The 21,235-nt window shown below is 38.2% G+C and overlaps 1 protein-coding gene across 4 annotated transcripts in view; it reads left to right on the top strand.

Moving 5' to 3' along the window:
- Positions 1–19,502, top strand: part of DAO (D-amino acid oxidase) — a 297,399-nt gene extending 277,897 nt beyond the window's left edge. For all 4 annotated transcript variants that reach the window (XM_044068397.1, XM_044068398.1, XM_044068396.1 and 1 more), the window contains 3 exons: positions 9,792–9,890; positions 18,440–18,590; positions 18,682–19,502. In XM_044068397.1, coding sequence (XP_043924332.1) covers positions 9,792–9,890; positions 18,440–18,571 — 231 coding nt within the window. In that variant the 3' untranslated portion in view covers positions 18,572–18,590; positions 18,682–19,502. The remainder of the gene's footprint in view (positions 1–9,791; positions 9,891–18,439; positions 18,591–18,681) is intronic.
- Positions 19,503–21,235: the final 1,733 nt, after the last annotated feature.

Below are 21,235 nucleotides of genomic sequence, written 5' to 3'. Positions count from 1 at the left end.
GGTAACCTGTATATCCAGGAAGGAAATGACTTGGGGAATTCAGGGAGGAAGTGAATAGTGCAACAGTGAAGACAAGGACATCTACCATTATGGTAAGATTTTACACAACTGTACTATGTCCTTACATTCATTGCTGAAGTATTCTTAACATTTGGGGGAGTGCCAAACCTCAGCAGGAAACTTGGGAGGGGGAAGGAGAAGAAGAAGAGTCCCCTAAGAAGCTATGGAGAATGGCACTAGCAAAACCATCCATAGCTCTAGATCTACAATCTAACTTGTAGTGCTCAGTAAAGGTATGTACACAGAAGACCAGGTAGCTGCTTTAAGAATAGAATTAGTATCAAAGCCCTTGAAAAAAGCACCAGAAGAAGCCACCAAGCTATTAGAAGGAGTCTTGACTGAAGAAGGAAAGCTCTTGCCATGAAAGGTGTAACAAAAGTAAATAGCCTTAGAAATTCAAGAAGAAATAGTTTGCTTGGATAAAGTTAGACCCAAAGATCTAGGATGAAAAGAAACAAACAACTGATCAGATTTACAAATAGCCTTAGTCTGATCCAAATAAATTCTGAGTTGCCTATGCACATCCAAAGTATGCAGCACCCTCTCCCTGTCAGACTGTGGAGAGAGAAAAAAAGTAGGCAGATTAATAGACTGATTAAGGGAAGGCTCATTAACTACCTTAAGCATAAAGGCGAGATTAGTGCATAAGGACACTCTGTCCTCATGAAAAATCAAAAAAGGAGAACAAGCCATAAGGGCCTAGAACTCAGGTACCCATCTGGCAGAAGTAACAGCTAACAATGGAACAGTCTTCCAAGAACAATGTTGCAAGAAAGCTGAAACAGAAGGGCCAAAAGGACCCTGAGTCATCTTCTCCAAAACAAAATTAAGATCCCAGGGAGATGGAACAGGCTTTCTGAGAGGTCTAATATTTAGGTTCCCTTTGAGAAATTGTTTAACCTTGCATCTAGAAGCTAAAGGAGGAGATAAAGGCAGACAAGCAGAGATGGCTGATAAGTGGGCCTTAATAGAAGAATAGGCCAAACCAGCATTGAGCAACTCACACAAATAAGAGTGAACCAAAGGAACATCTACAGTAAGTGGGTTCAGATTACCAGACAGACACCAAATAGAAAACCTCTTCCATTTGGATAAGTAGGATTTCCTAATAGTAGGTTTCCTGGCTTCCTGCAGGACTTGCAGGACATCCTCAGAGAAAAGGTGTCTAAAAGGAATCAAAATCCTATCACCCACAATGTCAGCTGAAGCATGGACAGGTGGAGACGGGTGACAGATCCCTTATCTTGTGTGATTGGAGCAACCTTGTGAGGTAACTCGTGAAGATTGCCCCTGGTTAGATGCAGAAGTAGAGGGAACCAGTACTGTCACAGCCAAAATGGAGTCACTGACAAGATTTTGGGAGCATCCTGTTGAATTTTGAGAATTCTGAACAGGACTTTTGGAAGGAGAGATAGGAGAGGGAATGCATAAAGAAACATCCTCTTCCAAGAGAATGAGAGGATGTCCACCTTCTATACCAGAGGACCTGGGAGTCTTGCGCAAAACAGAGGAAGCTGTCTGTTCAGGGTGCAAAAAGATCACTTGAGTAGTACCCCACTGGTGAATAATGCCCAGAAACACATCCCTGTGAAGCATCCATTTGTGGGACCTGCTCAGAGTGTCTGCCATAATGTTATGACTGGAAGAGATATAAACCATCTGAAGAGTCACTTGATACTTGACAGCAAGATCCCAAACCAGAAGTGCCAACTGGCAAAGAAGGTAGGATCTTGTTCCTCCCTGTTTGTTGATATACCACATCATGGTGGTATTGTCTGTGAAGACCTTGAGAGGCCCTGCAGAGAAAAGAGGATGAAATGCCTGAAGAGCCAGCAGAAGAGCTCTAATCTCTTTGACACTGATGTGCTTCCTCCGCTGGTGAGGCAACCATACCCCCTGTACTTTTAGGGAGCCAAAAGTCACCTCCCAACCCATGTCTGAAGCATCTGTGAACAATTCCCGAGAGGGAAGAGGGGGATGAAAAGGGATCCCTGGGTTCAGAGACAGCTACCAAATCCACCAGTGAAGTTCCTGTCTGAGACAAGGATGAAAAGGAACTACAAAGTTTAGAGCATGTGCATGTTGAAGCCACACTGACTTCAGAAACCAATGAAACTTTCTAAATGTGAAGTTTGGTCAGAGGGGGCATTGGAATGGTGGATGCCATGAAACCCAGAGCTCTCAGAAATTCCCTGGTGGCAATGTAAGCCATAGGAAGAAGAGTGTGAAAGATAGAAATGAGAGTTAAGGCCATTGGAGGGGGCAAGGATGCAATCACAGGCACCAACTCAATCCTGCAACCCAGAAAAACATTATCTTGAGAAGGAGTCAGAGAAGACCTTGTGAAATTTATTGTGAACCCCAGGCTCTGAATAAGGGAAATGGCAAAATCAGGATTTTGCAAAGAGTCTCTGGAGAAGATGCCTCAATCAACAGATTGCCTAAGTAAGGAAATATTTTGATCCCTTGAAGTATGCAAAAAGCAATCACAGGAGCAAGGAATTTGGTGAACAGAACAGCCTTGGGGCAGTAGAAAGGCCAAAGGGCAAAGCAAAGAACTGAAAATGCCAGGAAGAAACATAGAAACATAAAAACTTCCTGAAAAGAGGATGGATTGGAATATGGAGATAAGCATTCTTGAGATCCAGAAATGATGTATAGGCCTGAGGGAGAGGAGAGGAAACAGAATCTGAGGAGACAATAACCAAAAGGAAGACACTTATAAAAAAGTGTTTAGATGACAGAGGTCTAGAATAGGTCTCCAAGTGCCCTCTTTTGTTGGCACTAGAAACAGCCTGGAGTAGAACCCTTTCCCCCTTTGGGACACAGGCACCTCTTGAATAGTACCCTGAGTCAAGAGAGTTTGAAGAACCTCTGGGAAAAAGGGAAGCAGTTCCTGAGGAGGTTGAGGAATGCCCATAAAAGAAAGGTGGGATTTCCGCACCATGAAGGACCCCTGACATATGATCGACAGAATCCAAGAATCTTGAGTGAACTGAAGCCAAGCAGGAAGAGAAAAAGAAAGGTAATGAGAAAGGGGAATGTGGCTGGGAGGAGACTGATAGTCATACAGCACCCGGTTTGTCTGGAAAGGAAGGTTTTGGAAACCCTGAAAACTGAATAGCCTTAACAGTAAGAGCCCATTCGCCACTCTTCTTGCCTTTAGTAGAAGGACAGGAATGTCTACAAACAAAGGCAGGCTTAGTGGGATAGTTCCTCTGAAATTTAGGTACAGGAGAAACAAAAACATGTTTAAGCTCCTGTAAAGCCTTACCCTTATCCTGAAGGGACTTAAATAAAACAGCAGTGGCTTCCTCAAACAAAAGTTTAGAATCCACGGGAGCATCCATCACCTCAGCTTTAATATAATCAGGTAGAGGCTGGTGCCTAAACCAAGAATATCTCCTCATAACCTGAACCAAAAATAGCCCTAGAAGAGGCATCTGCCAGATCATAACTACATTTAATACAATGACAAATTACATGAGAGGAAGTCCCTAGCAAGGAAAGAAGTTTTACCCTCACACTCAGAAAAATCAAAACTAAGTTGACAGGCTTGAGAAAGAAGAGCCAACACATACCTAGACATATGGGTTTGATAATTAATAGCCCTAAAACTTAGGGTAGCAAAAGTGTAAACCTTCTTACTCAGCCATTCCATAGTTCTGTTATCTTTGTCAGAAGGCAATAACTTGGGAAAAGGAAGCAATTGAGATGGCTTATCAGAAGCTGCAGAGACAACAGAAGGGTTAGCAGCAGGACATTTACACAAAAAGAAACAATCCTCAGGCACCCTATAACACCTATCAGGCTTCTTGGAAGCAGGGGGGTAAAGAATCAGGAGCTTGAGAGGCATTGGAAAAAACATCCAGCAAAGCAAACAGCAAGAAGAATCTAGCAAAGCAGGAGGATTAGCTGCAGGTTTAGGAGACTCCAACTGTAGCAACTCATAGTACCTGATATGGATATCAGGGACCTGAGCATAATCCCACTTAAAAAAAATCCATCATCCTAGAGAGTGTATCCTCAAAAGAAATGTCCTGAAAAGGAGCATCAGGACTAACAGATTCCTCTTCCTTTGACCCATAGTCCAAAAGAGAAGGAATTTGAGTAGAATAAGTCAGGGATACATCATCAGAATCCAACTCAGTCTCAAAAGGATCCTGTTCTCTATGCCTTTTAAGGGGAATCGAGGACCAAGGAGGAGCAGGAACTGAAACTCATTGAGGAGGCTTTAAAGACGTTAAAGCAGAAAAATAGCCCCTCAGTAAGAGCCTGCCATTCACTTTGGGGATCCCTAGGAGCAGAAGAAACATGTTTAAGTTTTTGTTTCCTTTTTAAAGGAACGTCCCCTCCAAAAAACTGAGAAGAATCAGACCCAGGACAGTAGTTGAGAACCATAGTAGGAACTTCTTCCCCAACTAAAATCTGAAGACCTCCCTCTAAGCCCCTCGGAATAAATAAACTGTGGTTCCACCTGAAAGTCCAAGATGGATGCCTGCAAAGCCTCATCAGATGTGCTGCCAGCTGGAACCTCATGGGCCTCCAATATAGCCATGGTAGAGGAATCTGACAACACAGCCAGACGAGCCTCCAGGTTTGAAACAACCTCGGGAGAAACACCTGGCAGAGGCTGAGTAGTGGAAGATTCCAGTCGTACCTTTTTCACCTTCTTCTTCTTCCCTAATGGCTGACCCTCTAGGCAGGAAATTCCATCCATTGTATCTTTAGTTGTTGTTGTTTGTCATTTTGGCTTTTCCCGGTTAGGCATTGTATCTTTAGTAAGAATCTTAAAATGCTGGTTAGCAAGATGCAAGGAAAGGGAAGAAAGTCTACTGTGAAGGGTTTTTGGAACGAATGCCTGGCAAATAGAACAAAACTTATGGTCATGAGATGCTCCTAGACAAAAAAGACACTTATCATGGTGGTCTTTATGGGGAGTCTGTCTCCCACACTGGCATTTACCCTTCCTGGATGACATTAACCCCAAGGAACACAAAAAAGCAAGAGAAAAAAAACAATGGGGCACTTATCTACACTGCAAGCAGGCGTAGATACTCACTGGAGAACGAAAATGCATTCAATTCGCAAAACAGACACAGGTAAACAGACCAACAGTGAATGACGCATTCGGACTGGCAGCAAAGAAGTTTTGTTTATGGTAAGTCTGAATGTCACCTTTATACCCTACGATACACATGGAGCATTTGAGTGACATTCAAGCATACCTTTAAATGCAACAGGAAGTCTTTGGTATACTGGCCGGATGAAGGGATTCCACGGCAGGGAATCCCAAATGTTAAAAATATTGCAGCAGTGAATGTAAGGGCATCTTGAATTTCCTTTCATGAAACAAAACCTCAGAGCTGTAGCAACAGAATTTTGTGCTCTGGATCACACACTGATCTGTGCCCCCCCCCCCACCCTACACACACTGTCTAAAGGCAATTGCAATGGCAATTGCCAATTTACAGCTTCAGTTTGACAGTTCATGGACTATGATTAAGAGAGGCAGCTTGAAAACTAATAACTTATCAGTCCTGTTTTATAAAGAAGAACTAAAAAAGACCAATCTGTAGACAGTTTACAAGTTATTAAGTGATTCCAATTGCAATGGGTTGTAAGCTGTCAAAACATTTTTTCCTCCTCCATTTGGTATCCTTTACAGGTTGGCATCCAGATCAGTTGCCTCATTCTCTCCACCCTTGCTACAGCACTGCAAAGTATTAGTTTTGTAGTTGTAAATTCAGCAAGAAAGAGTTCTGAATCACAAGAACTGATGTGAAGAGACCCTTATATATTGTTCCAGAAGACCTTGCTTTCATTAAGAATGAATACTTCTTCATTAAAAGGAAGCAGTGGTATGACGTTGTAAAAGGTGCCTTGATCTCCACACCAGTCCTGAGTATGAGTCAGAGAAAGTCCAGTGGTGTAATTGAAAGTTTGGAAGGCCAAACAGATAAGGAGAGGTCCTGGGGCAAGCTGATGGTTATTGTGGGGAGTGGAAAATTCTACCCCCAAAATCTTTTTTCATGCCAAAAGTTAATTCTGCTGTTTCACTGAACATTCAGCTTTCAGTGCTATTACCAAAACAAAACAAAAAGTATGGAAGTTTGTTTTGTTTCTTAATTTTAATGATAATAACTGAGATACAGAAAACTAAAGGTATCTGATCAGTTTACCAGTTATCTTGTCTGCCTAATGAAAAGGAAAGAAAACAAATCACTAAGTAAGCACTTTCCAAATGGTTAGCAAACTGCATTACCTTTTGTTATGACACTAAAAATAGAGACCTTGAATGGAGTGGTTAGGTGTTACTGCATGAAGGCACTGACCACCACAGCTGCTTTCTTTAGAAATTTATCAACTCAGGATATGTGTGTAGCTGTCATAGAATTTCTGTTCAAGAGCTAGTGGAGGTTATGTGTCATTTTTACTACTTGTGTTGCTGCATTAAGTATCATCCTTCATTCTAGGATTGGTTTTGGTACATGAGCTGATATTGTACCCAAATGTAATGAATACACTGATAGGCAACTATGATGAAAAGAACAGTTTAGTAGTGTAAGGTATTGCTGTATCAGTATAAACTTGAGTCTTCTAGATTCTTAGTAAATCACACAGTAAGCTCCATACTTTTACATGTTGTGTCTTTCAGCTTTTTCCCGGTTAGGGGTCACCACAACGGAACTCCGGTCCGCTAATGATCGTCAGTAGATTTTTATGTGCCGAGTTGCCAGCTGTGATGCACAACCTTCCACGAAGGTACGCCCATTCACGCATGACTGCACACAGAAGACGCTCTAACTGAGAATCGAACAGGACAACATCTTGCTGTGAGGCGACAAAGCTACCGCAGCACCACCACCGCAGTAAGCGCCATACTCTTACATACAGCTACCAAATAAAGACATATAAAAAGCCGAAAAAAACTTTTATTATGTTAAGCGCTTTCAACTCTCAAAACCAATATACCGGGACTTCATCAGAACAAACTAATAGTCAAACAATCCTATAGTTATAGCAATTTGAAACTACTAATTATTCCATTAAAGCTAATGAGTCAGTTAAGGGTGAACCAGAGAATTATTAAAAAAAACTTATACATTATAATATACCATACAATACTGTAACACATGTTATGTATAAAAGTTGTCAAGATATAAAAAACAATAATTTATTTTCATCACATATCTATTATACGCTGGAAATAAATCATTAGTATTTAAAAAACAATTTGTGTTAAAGGACAGTTTATATTAAAGCATCAACCATTTCCTCTTCTAAATTTTTGCCAGTGTATAATCACCATCATCACACCCCCTATGTTGCTGATAGAGAGAGATTTATACTTTCAAATATTTTCTAAATGGTGTTTACTGCAGAGAATCAGTACTAGCACTATTATGTGTTTTATCTGGCTCCACTGTAATTAAGTGAATGCCATTTAATTGACATGCAGTTAATTGTTGGCAAAAAAAAATCTAAACTTTCAAAGCACTGCATACCCAAACAGGGACACTCAAAATATCACACATAAAACATTTTTAACATGCTGCACTCTCCTGATTTCTATATATACCAGCTCCTCTGTTGCACAGTCTTGGAGAGAAGGGAAAACTAAAACCATAGCATTTGTGATGCAACCAATTCTAACAGACTGAAACATCAGTTATAGGGGACCTGTGATGATCTTGTGTGACATTTTGAGAATCACTGAAATACAACTGAATTAATTGTAGGCTACCTGTTTTAGCTTTTTTCTTGAGGAAAATTTCTTAGCATCCATGTCTCGAACACATAACAATGCGGTTAAAATCGGAGACCCAATCATAATCCTCTATGCTATCTGCATGAACAATATAGCCTTCATGGCAGATTATATGACATGCATAGTCTAGTCTACTCTTGCTTGCAACATACTTTTGTGATTTTGTGTACAAGGAGTCACTATCATGTTCTAGTTTACCTTCATGATGTTTACAAAGAGACTCAAAACATTACATTAATTTTCTCTTGTTCTCATTTTTTTGTAACTTAAGTGGTATTCAAAACTAAATATGTGACCTTGACTTTTCACAAGCATCAGAAGAGTTGCAGCCTTCTTAATATTGTTCCTCCTCTTTTATTTCAGTACGTTTGTCACATTATGCTCCTACCTTAAATGTAGCTATAGATATTACTTACATTATATAGGGTATTATTCAAGCATATTGTAAATTAATCATCAGTGGACATGGGCACAAAAAGGGACAGTTGTTCTGTATCCTTGTCACAAAGCATGCATGAGACAACAATATCTGTCACTGCCACTTTTTTCAAGTGTCACATTTAGACTTCATTGCAAGATATACTGAAATGGATCACTTCTGACAAGACAGACTAAAAAAAGTCAGCGCTTAGCTCTGAACATTGAGCTGCTACTTCTTCAGTAAATATATATGTGTATATATATATATATATATATATATATATATATATATATATAGGAAAACAATGGAGATTGTATTGTTTAATATAATACCATCTTCCATTGATTTCTTTATGAAACATGTTTTAACATGCTTCTACCATTCTTATGGTAATAATATCCTCATAAATTCCTTTCAGAGTGACACAGTTGTATAGGGCAGATTATCAGACGACGATGTTGTAAACCATAATTACGACCAGACAGTCCCCCCAAAAAATAGGGTTTTTACAAATAATGAACTTTAGAGCAAGTAATTTTCTTTGACGGGGATGCATTTTTCCCATCCATTTGTATGTGTGTGCACTCCCACATGGGGGTTCTGTGCATCCGACACTATATAAATACAATCATTGTACAATGCAATAGTGTGTTAGTCTTAGACTGAAATAATTATTTTTGTTACACGATCCATGCGGTAATATTTGGTTTATTGAATTCTGCATATTAAATAGATTTTAAATGAAACATTGTGACTGGAAGAACATTCAGTAGTAAAAGCTAAGATTAATTCCCACTGGGAATGAAGCTTTCCAGACATCGGGGGGGGGGGGTGACCAAGACATCCCTGCTATAATCAAGTCAGGAATCAATCAAATTGAAGATAAGGAGAAACATCCTTTGTGGTGACCTCCATTTAATGAATTGTTTGTTTCATTATGTATTCAGAATTGCAAGCGACACAAAGTAACTTTGGAAATTTAATGGAATGGCTGCTTTAATGGTTTTCTAGAACAAATGCTAAGTACTGTAGAGGAAACACGTGTAATTAAAAAAAAAACTTAAACATACAATGACTGTGAGGGTTAAAGAGCATCAAAAATATTAAATGTTATTTATTTATTATATTTATATAGAAATATATTATATTTAATATATTTTATATATAAATATATTATATTATATTGTTTATATATAAATATATATTTATTTATTTTTAAATATTAAATAATGAATACTGATTCATTGTAAGGGGAGTTGGACATCTGATCTATAACCAGATGGCTGAACAAGACTGTCAGCTAAGATAAGATAGACTACAGTGAAACCCTGAAAGGCATTCCCCATTCCCAAGGAGAACTAGCCTTAGAGTTGATTATATTAAGTATGGGGTGCAGGGCTTGCATTCCTCTGGATGGATGCTGTGGGACTTTAATATATGTTCTACAAAAGGGCTTAATCTTTTTTTTTTCATATACTATAGATAGAATTAAGTTCATGTAAAAATATCAACCTTATAAATGTTTATTATTGTTTTCAGAATGCTAAGATAATGAGTGAATGGGCAGGTCTTCGTCCTGTACGCAAGACAGTTCGTTTAGAGAGGGAAACAATAAATTATGGATCCTTAAAAGCAGAGGTAAGCTTCTTGAATTTGTTGGTTGTGTTTAATCATATAGACAAGGAAGTACATTTGTAATGTAAATGCCCCAATTTTACAAAAATTCAACATCTGATTTAATGAAATTTAATTAATATTACAGTGTTTATGACAATTTCAGTAATTTTGACATATTAAAGGCAACTTGCAAGGCAGAGTCTGTATAAGTCACTCATTAAGAAAAGAAATCACTGAGCCTTACCTGGGCCTCCTGCACTCTGTGCGGTTGTCACTGGCACTGGTCCAACAAGAAGTTAGTAATATAGTACTTGGGTATTTGGTGTTTCTGCATTGTATGCATGTGTGTTCACTCTTATAGAGGTTTCCTAGCTGAAAGGAGAAACAACTGCTCTTGGGGGAAAACAGGTACCTAACTGTCCAGCGACTCCTTTTTGGTCCAGTGACAGTGAGAAAGCACAGAGAATGTGCAGGATCCTGGGTTCAATCCCCAGACAAGGTCAATATTTTCTTTACTCGTTGAGTTGCTAATATAATGCCAGGTTAATTCATTGCTCTGCATTATATGCTGATATTAAAATAAAGACAAAACCTTGTCACATGGGAAAAACTGTAAAATACTTTCTAAAAAAACATATCAGTAGCTAATCTCAAAATGCTGTCAGGTACTGTGGTATATTTACTGGAGATTAGTTGCAGCCCACTATAAGATGGAGTAATTTTTATATTAAAACAAATAAATCTGTCATAATTTTAAGAAGCTAATGACAGATCTGGAACTCTAATCGGAGAATTTATCAGTTATACATAATTCTATCAAAAGTAATATAAAAGACCTTCCTGAGAGATTTATTTCTTTAGGTGGGTGGTTTAAACAAATGAATTCCATTTTCATCCACAACATTGTTTGAATTAAAAGAACAGCTCAGAACATTGTAATGGATTTTGACAGGAAGTTTGAGTTGACATTTGTTCAGAAAGTATAAACCAGTATTTGCATTTAGATAGTTAAAGGTGCTTATAGACCATTATAATCATTTTCAGCATAAAAATAAGACAATAACATGAAAGTGCATATGGCCTCTATGACACTGCCAGGATGTTAGTAATGGGTATGTATCTATAGTGAGTTCATGTGGTATTAAGTAAGAAATGAGTTACATTGTGGTAACCGAGATGGTAAAAACAGGTCAAAGTTGCAAGTATATGTTCATTTTATGTACAACATTGTGTTTCTTGATTAAATTTGCAAAATGTTAATTCTACTTATTTTCTATGAATTAGAATAGTGCTATTGCATTTTAATGTTATTTGAAGGATGAACTGCTTGTGATATGTGGAGGTAGGGAGTTCAAGAGTTTAAAATGACAGAGCTTTCTATATAACCCTTGAGTATATTAAGATCATGCATCTCTTCCAGGCAGATCTAGAATAAGAAGAGTGCTTCTGTTGGTGGAGATATGGAGTCACCCTAGTGTCATATTAGAGTATTGATATAAATTTTAGGTTTAACCCCTAACATGGGCTTATACATAGTGATCCTATTTGAAACAGGACTCGGATTTTACATTTGTCATGCTTTAATCTTTTATTCACTGGTTTATACCCCTTTTCACTCTTCTTCTCTTTACGTAGAGTTTCAATATACACAGACATGATGATCCCATTCATTCATAGACAAATATGAAAAACATGTAGTACCCCCTTCACCTATTGTCATCTTATACACGAGCAACAATCCACCAACCTGAGACACACACCATCCAAAACCCTTTGGTCCACACTACTTTGGCTCTGACTGGGTAACTCTACCACCATTATCCATGCCCTCCAGAATCCTGTTTGGACATCAGCTAAACCATCCTAATCTATTTCTGATACTGGATTTAAATAACAATACAAGCCCATGCCTGTTTCACCATGATCAAATGCTCAGGGTTTATAAACCACAAAAACTGTCAGCACTGCTAGAAATAATTCTTTTTGGGACTCATCAGAATTAGTAAAGATTTCTGCTCATGACTTGGAATTTGTAGATGCTTTGAGTGCTCCAGCAAAAGACATACATTTAAGTTTTTTGACAAGAGTCTGCAAAGCAGTGAGATGAGAAGTACATTGAGCTTGGAGAGGGTATGGAAAAATATTGACTTTTGTTAGGGAAATGCAGTAAAATCTGAGTTAATAGAACAAATTAATAAAGCAACATATTTTATTTAAGCATATCTGTCGCATGTTATTGCTCCTGGATAGAGTACAAGTGCTGTGGAAAAGGTTATCAGAAGGTTTTGGTATCTTTGAGGAACTGATGTTGGAGGGTTTGAATTTTGGATTAGAAATTGCACACACTTTACTGGGTCTACATTAATCTATCAAAGTTTAAGGTATCAAGTCCAGATTACTGCAGATGACCTTAATGCTGCTTAATGAAACATCATGATACATTTAAATAATTGAATGCTGAATATAAAAGCTTTTTGCAGTCAGTGAGTGCCTTCTGCAGCCCCTGATGTGGGGGCTCTGGCCCAACTGCCCACTCTCTAAATATACCAAACCCAAGGTCATATCAAGATGGAGAAAAGGGAAATGTAGTTCCTCTTCCTCTGAGCTGATGCCCTGTCAAAATTAGTTTGTGTAGAGATCAGGGGGAATTTGGGGGCAGAACCTCCACATCAGGGGTGTGTAGGAGGCAAAGCCTACATTGCAAAAGTGCTTTATAGTAGCTTGTTACCCTGCATGTGTCATGGTGGTCAAATAATGTGGTTGGTAGGTCATGCATCAGTAACATGCACATCAGTCACATCAATTAGACCAGTTTTATTGATATAGATTTTCAAAGAAAATGTAGGGTAGTATCCATAGTCCTAAGTATTTCAATTAGTAAATTCTGTGGAACTCCCTTGGTGGTTAGAGGAAAGCAGGAAGAGATGTTTGGGAACATAGTTTTGTGTGTGTGTGTGTGTGTGTGTGTGTGTGTGTGTGTGTGTGTGTGTGTGTGTGTGTGTGTGTGTGTGTGTGTGTTTACGTTTGCCTTTTAGACTTTCACAATTCCTATATGTGAACGATGGTTTATCAGCAAGCCACATTTCATGGGCAGGTATAGCTTTTAATATGTCCCAATTATTTCTAATAATCATCTCTATCGATTCACTTGCTCTACTATAGGTCAATAAATTTAATTGTGAAAGTCTAAAAAAGTCTATGCTATAAAGACTTCACTTTAAATAAAAATAATCCCATTAGTTTTAATAAGAAAGGGACTGTCCCATGTCATAATTGTTCATGTTGTGTCAATATTTGTCAATCTAATGAATTTATACACCCTAGCAGTAGAAAGAACTTTACCTTTAATTGTACTGTAACTTGTAATACTACTTTTGTTATATATTTAGTCACCTGTCAACAATGTTCAAGATTTAATGTGGGAAAAGCAGCTAGAAGATTGCGAGACAGGATAATAGAACACATGTCGGATATTCGTAGAGGAACAGAGACTAATTCTTTAGCTAAGCATGTGCAGGACTATGGTGATTCCCATCACTTTGCTTTTAGGGTCATAGATGTTTTGCTTCCTAATATTAGACATGGTGATGTCATTAATAAATTAGACATTAAGGAATACGAATGGATGTATATCCTGGTCTAAATAAGTAAGTAACTATAAAACCAATATTAAACTTAAACAACAAGAAGTTAAATAGAAGATTTTTTTTATGTTTTGAAGGTAATCTTCTTGAAAGGTATTAGAATAATTGTATTGTGGTGTTTTATTTCTATTTTTATTAGTATATTTTCATGATAGGGTGGGTTGTGTCACATGATTTATTTTAAGCTACTTAAAAGATGGCTGTCTAGTTTAGACATTGTAATACTGAAGAAGGACTGGTGTCTGAAAGCTCTGTTTTGTATGTGCTTACGTTTTTTATTAACTTATTCAGTATTGTGAAGTGTGCTTTTTTATACATTTTGACTTGTTTGCTTTACTTCACTTTACCACACTTCTCACTTTTTTCTTGAATATAATATGAATTCCCATACTATAAGTACTGTGTGTTTTCCTTGTCTGTTTGCCTGTTCAGTGGTGCTAAGTTTTAGTATGCCAGCCATCTTTTAGACCACGGCAAACTGTGGCCACAAATTCTGTGGAAAAGAACAGCAGCTCATTGGGCCTCAGTTTACTTCTCCCTGACCTTTCAGCCAAGACAGTCATTTCCAAACTTTATTTTGTATTTAGGTACCTTCTGCCACACACGTTAACACCAGAGTTTTTTTTATTCTGTATCTATGGGACTGTAATAATAAGGTTCTACAAGCATTTTGGCATAATTTGAATAATTATTTTAACTTCACAGGGTACTTTGGTTTGGGAAGGTATTAAACCTATCATCCATTGACACTTAAAAATTTTGACATTCATTATCCCTTGAAGGTATTTATGGTTATACAGCTATTATTCTATGCTCTTTGTTAATGTTGTTGAATAATTATCTCTCATAACCGCCATCTGGAGTTTGTTCCATGGGTGTTGGAGTACTCAGGTGATGTACCTGTCCCAACTGTTGTTCTTATTAATGTTAGTTTTCCACTTAAAATTGCATGCACATATTTTGGCCCACTTCCTAAGCTTCTGCGCTGAGCAGAAATGGGCCTTTCTTTGCCTTAAAGACAAGGCAGTGCCCCCCCCCCGCCACGTAATTTGGCTCCATATCAGAAGTGTAAGACGTAACCCTGTTTGTGCTGATATTTCAAAAAAATAAACTTGAGATTCAAGCAAATAACAGCCATTTCCAAAAACCTGCTCTTACTTGTTTAGAGCATTTTTGTAGGGAGGCCGCCCTCCGCAATCTTGACATGGAGATGCTGCATTCCTACACCCCTGCTGTTTATATAGACTAACTCCAAAATCACTATTCCTGAAAGCAGGGGAATACTGTCAGATACCACAACTCTGGCGTAAGTGTGTATTCCCATAATTTTGTAATTTCAGCAGCAGTAGTCCAAGGACAGCAGTTTTGGTCTTTGGAATATCAATAGGTATCCAGCTAAACTGTAAGGGAGATAAGAAGAACAGTTCCCTTAGCCTATCCAGGAACTCCAATTTATTGAGCTCTTCATTTTTTTTTTTTTGAGGAACCTTTGTACCTTCTTCAGCTACTGTATATAAAATGCATAGTTAGGAAGCTAAAGAAGAGCTCGCTATATTCTCTATGCGAACAGACAGAGCAATGTATAGTGTATGATCACTTCTCTGGATCATCTAAATATACCCTTTGTTAACACATGAACAGTAGCAAATGCATTCCTGATGAATGATGCAAAAGTTTGGTTAAACATTATGCCACTGTCCACTAGCATTCCCAGATCTCTAACGCTTGCACTTCAATTCTGTAATTAAACAGGAAGTAATTTTTTTCCAACACTAAGGGAATGCACCACATTACTGTGAATCTATTTGGAATAATATTGTCCAAAACCTGCAGTCATCTGTTTGTGTTAAAGTCCATAGCTGTTTTCCCACTTGAGCTTTAGAAAAGAGGTTTTAGCACAGAAAGGGACTAAGTTCTAATCCCTGTGGAACATCAGCTGCCAAGTTCAGAAAGTAGATCCCTCACTGTTGTCCAGTGCATTGTGCCATGCACACATTCCCTAGTACAGAAAATGATGCACTTTTTTACACTGATTGTGATTAACTCATCTATACCTACTGTGTATGGAACCATGTCAAATGCTTTAGTAAGGTCAGGGTGGGATGTGTTTGAATTCATCTTCTCATCTGTGGCTCTGGTGATAGCTTCAAAGAATGGGAAAATGTTCAGGAGACAAGATTTGCTTTTGAAAAGCCAAACTGGTCCATATCAAAAAGGAGATTACCAGTGCCTCAGTACATATCTGCCACATGAACTTAATGAAAAGACCTGCAGTTATCAAGGTTAGAGGTGGAAACCATAACAAATCAGTATACCTACTGCTCAGTGCCAAATTTCTAGAGCATACCCTGTTTTGAGGAGTTTCCCCATTAGTATAGAGTATGGTTTTGTTGCATTCCCATTAATATCGTGTAGAAAGCTACCTGTCATATTGGCTGGGCCCATGAAGCTGCTACCTTTTATTTTATTTTATCATACACTGTACCACATATATACATTTTGTGGGGCAGAGTCCTAAGCATGTATCTGTGCTTCATTCTTACCCATTGGATGTTTAAAGCTGGCGCTAAACTATTTTACCAGAATGTTGTACATATCCAGTAGTTCAGTAAACTCTGTATTACTAAATGATAAGATACTGATTTTTGGCTTTGATTTTCGTAATTTAATTTCAAAACATTTTACTACTACAATCAGTTTTGCTATAAAAGTATTTGAAATTATATTGGCCAGTAATCAGGGAGCCTCAATCCTCACCACTAGCACCAGTGAGGGATGTGCACGTTGGGAGGGTGACAAGTACATACACAGTAAAGTACAATTTCCCTTCAGAGCACACAGAGATCACAGTCAGTCTGGGGATGATTTCTGCCTCTTTCTCCAGATTCCCAGTAAGACTCCCAGTGGCACAGCTATAGGGTTAAGATCTCAGCCAAGTGGTCAAGCCAAAACCTCCAGCACCCACTCTGTCTGACCAGTGCTTTGTGTCCCTGCCCAAGTAGCTGACACACTCACACACACACTTTGAGATGTGATTTATATACAAACACACAGATACTCCTGGGGAAGGCTGGCACAGGTTCACTAGCTATGCCCCCTTCTGCCCAGACTATACAGTAGTACCAGCTGCCACCAACCACTCCTATCAGCTACTATAAGGCTCTTCCTAAAGGGTGACCAATTCTACTGTGTAATGTTACTATTATCCAAATGGTAAGTGTGTCCAAGACTTTTAAGGCTATTTAAGAGTGGCCTTTACAGTGTCACCAAATACATATGCAAGTAACCTAAGAGCTGAAATATTTCTAAACAAACCAGCCATAATTAAAAGGTTTAAACATATTTAATAATAAATAATAAAAGCACAAGACAATACTCAATAACACAACACAGTGACAACAGAGTTCAGAATCACAGGGAATATTGTAAAACAACATTGCAGGACAATCTAACAAATATAGAAAACATCTAAACTAATCTTACTAAGTTCCTATCTATCTCTAAGAGAAATCACTGTAATCTAAGTCTTACTTACATAGCCAGACAAGTGCTGATGAGAGGATGTTGTCAGATCCAAAGACAAATACAAAATGCACAGACTCACTGTCTGAGATAGTTCTTAAGTTACTATCAAACATTTATGCTGGGCTATCTCATATTACATCATTCTTTGTCACCTATGTGTCAAAAATACTTATTTTTTAGAAGTTTGCCTGGAACTGGAAGTAAAACAGTTAAACACTTTTACCTTTGAAATCTCTAATTATTTCTGTTTCCAGACAATAGAAAGAATTTCTAGCTGCAGACATTTTGTCTCCTAGCTGAGATAAACACCATTGTAAACAATTCACTCTGTTCTTTTCCAGTAGGGTACACTGTGGTTACATTCTTGAAGCTCAGCACATAACATACAGTTTTCTTACATTTGTAAGACAATCATACAAATCATATTACTATTCACAAATAACAGAATTATTTACAAAATTCTAGCTAGCCGTGCTGGCTGCCTTCACACTGTCAAAAAAATCTAAACTTTCTAGACTTAGTCACATATTTTAGGTCCATCATCAACCTGTTACAAACCTCAGGTGTTGCAGATATCGTCAAGTCTTAATCTCAGACCGATCTATATCTATTCATTGATACTTACATTCACCCAGTGAAACAAACATTCCACCTCTATGGTGATGTGCCTGTATTATGGATCTCACCCACTAGGACTATGTCATGGGGTATTATGAGACTACCCTCTGCCTGTACAGAAACATGTAACCCCCTTTGTTGCCCCTGTGGCCCCACTCCTTCTACCCGGCTTGCATTCTGCTATGTTCTCCAGTACCACTGGCAGCATAGCAGCTTAACCCCTCCCTGGGATGCAATCAATATTCCTCTTCTCTAGGAAGTGGCAAGAAGGCATAAGTCTCTCACTCCTCTACCTTCCTCATTGCTTCCTCCAGTGATGTGGTTACTAATCAAGCCACAGTTGTCTGGGTCATAGGTAGGTTCCTTCCTTCTATGCTTTGGAGCGGACATCTGTAATCGGTTAAATGATACACAGAGAGCCATTCCCTACACCACCTTCTCCACGCTCCCCTCTTCCATTTTGTTACCTCAGTATTCCAAATTTCCTCCAACCAGGCTTACTCTCATTTGCAAATAATGTATTCATTATATTCACTAAACATGAACATGCATGACATATCATCTTTTGTCTTTTATAATGTCTTTTATTTGCTCCTTTTGTCCTATAAATACACTGTTTTTAATGTCTTCATTTTTGTTGTCTTCCAGGGCTAAGCATAAATATGGTCCAGTGAGATTAGTGTTCTACCCCAGTTAACAAATTAAAATAAAATAAAGTAAGTGGAAAACTTGACTTACTGGCTTTATCTGTAAAGTAAATAAATATGTTTATGTTCATTTTAGGTGATACATAATTATGGCCATGGTGGGTTTGGCTTAACCATTCACTGGGGTTGTGCAAAGGAGGTAGCCAAAATCTTTGGAAAAATTGTGGAGCAGAAAAAGCAGAGAAGACCACCCCAATCTCACCTGTAGGCTCTCATAAAAGTGCAAGGTATGCAGCTTTGTAACTGCCGACTGGTAACATTTTACATACAAAAATTGATAACACTTGTTTTAATTGTATTTTTTTTTCTGATTTTCAGTTGCAGATCAGTTATAGCAGGCAGCTCATGTGGACTTTGTGTTAGAGCTGTGGAGTAATTCATATCATGATTGAGAGGAGATGCATGTGTGAAAATACAGAGCAAACGAGTTTCATCAAGGCTACCAGTGTTAATTACCATCATATTCATTTCAAGCTTCAGTAAATGGCCTGCCTCACTTCCTCACTTATTAAACTTGAGCAGACAATGTGAATTTAGCATGCTTATTGACTCTTCTTGATCTATGGACCATTTTATCATCCAGTTATGATTTCAACAGTTGTATACAAAATGTTTTAATGTTTTTTTTTTTGCTATGAATTTGGCCACCTGACTGCAACAAACTTCAGTTTAGGTAAAGTCAGTGAGGATTCCCATGCAGCACTATTTATGTTTCAAGTACTGATAATTAAAAATGTTTAATGCAACATATAAAAAGAGATACTTCCAATTATACAAATTGCATCAACACATAATAGCTTTAACATCTGAAGGATTTTTTTGTGATAGCCATTATGGGAAAGATATCTTGGCTAAAAGTCCACTTTTGTGTGCTGTCACTGGACACTGACAATATAAGTTAAAGTCTGCTGGAATTTACTGTGTATATATTTACAAATATTTTCTGAATTCAATTATTTAATCCAGATTTTATGGCACTCATTTATATGCATCATCCTTCTGTAACAGCAGTGTTATTTTCCCAATTAGTCTATGTTACACAAATACAATGTAGTCACAGTCCTTGTAAAACCTAAAAAGCATGCCTAGATGCATTGTTATAATATTGTTTTGTTATTAAATATACACACGAACCTGAAGCATAGTATTGTTTCTATAAAGCAGTATGGATTTCTGAATTAATGACTGTTTTTCGTATAATTTTGTCAGTACAGAATAATTCTGGTTGGCTGAAATGTCTTCACTGAAACCAGATTTGCAGAAAAAGGCAATTACATGTATATTCCCCATCCCTGATACTTTGTATTCATTCAAACAATTGTTTTGTGTCTTTCAGCTTTTCCAGGTTAGGGGTCGCCACAGCAGAACTCCGGTCCGCTAATGATTGGCAGTAGATTTTTACTTGCTGGCTTGCCAGGCCTAACGCACAACCTTCAATGAAGGAATGCCTATTCACGCATGTCGACACACAGAAGACGCTCTAACTGAGAATCGAACGGGCAACGTCTAACTGTGAGGCGACAATGCTACCGCAGCACCACCACAATATTCCATAAAATTCATTGCATTGAAAGAGTATATAGTAAAATTCATATAATAATTTATCAGTCTGTGAATTATAAGCATTTAGATGCTGATACAATGAGAAGTCATGACATTTTCATGAAATCAGTTTCAGTGAAATCCTTCCTATTGATTTATCTTAAATAGAAGCCCTTTATACTGAAGTACTTCAGAAGAAAAGCAGAGAGCTTTCAGTCTCATATTTTTTTTCTTTTCTATTAAGGTGATTTAAAAATGAATTGTCTCATTATAGGTTCGTACTAAGCTAACTGCCCTTGTGAGACATTTTAAGCCTAGCCAATTATCCCTTATGAGACTCAAACCCTGCACTTTGTGCTTGCAAGGCAAACACCTTAACCATTAGGCCACCCTCCCAACCCTTCACATTATGCATGTGAATAGTACAGATCATGGAGCTGATGAGTTGGCCATGGTTGTGTGATTATGGCATTAGTACACATCAGATAGAGAGTAGTATGGAAGCAAAGCTTTGCGTATGAGAAGGTACAGCAAAAGGTGCTCATTCACATATTCACCCACCTCCTCAAAACTCTCCACAGTGTCTCCACTCAGTCAGCCCATTTGTTCCATCATGTGGAAGATGGACATTCCCTGGGTGGGCAAAAGCCCTACAGCCCATTCAATCCTGCCAGGGAAGGCCTATCTGTACATCCAGTCCACCAACAGTAAGAGTTGAGTTGTGGGGAGTAGGCCAGCTGTGATTCCTACAAAGTAGTCAACCCTTTTCTCTTATAGGCTGCTTTTAGACTCTCTAATGCTGCCTCATCAGGCAGAGAAGGTACATGTGTTCCCACATATACCTTGTTTCTATAGCTCACCAAGGAGGTTCCTGCTCAATGCAATGTAAACTAGCCTATCTTTTGTGGGTGGGTGGTATATTCAGCTACCACAAGGTGTAGCCATTGCCATGGGGCTAATAGCCAGCCTCCCTCCCTAACCCCCAGCATGAAAAAACTGGCATTACTGCTTATGTTTATCCTCCCCTACCTGGCCCCTCAGACATCAGTGCCACTAACTGAATGTGAGTTGCCCGGGCTGGATTCAGGGCTTCATCCTTGTATGTCGTGGGACCACAGTGTTCACATATTTTTGGTTCCTGCTTTTGCAATGGCATGATTTTAATGGTTTCTTTTGGTTGATTTTTAGTGCATATTTTTTTTTTCAGTATTTTTTTTTTCATTTGTGGTAGTTTTGGTTGTTTGGGATTAATTTAAATGATGAGTCCTTTTACTGATACCAGTGGATATTTTATTTCACTCTAACATATGAAAGTTACAATTTATTAATA

Source organism: Protopterus annectens, chromosome 4.part0 (genome assembly GCF_019279795.1).
Source record: "Protopterus annectens isolate FY-2018-M chromosome 4.part0, PAN1.0, whole genome shotgun sequence".
NCBI classification, from domain to species: Eukaryota; Metazoa; Chordata; order Ceratodontiformes; family Protopteridae; genus Protopterus; species Protopterus annectens.
The sequence above is the reverse complement of the archived record's forward strand: the minus strand, read 5'-3'. Positions and strand labels throughout refer to the sequence as shown.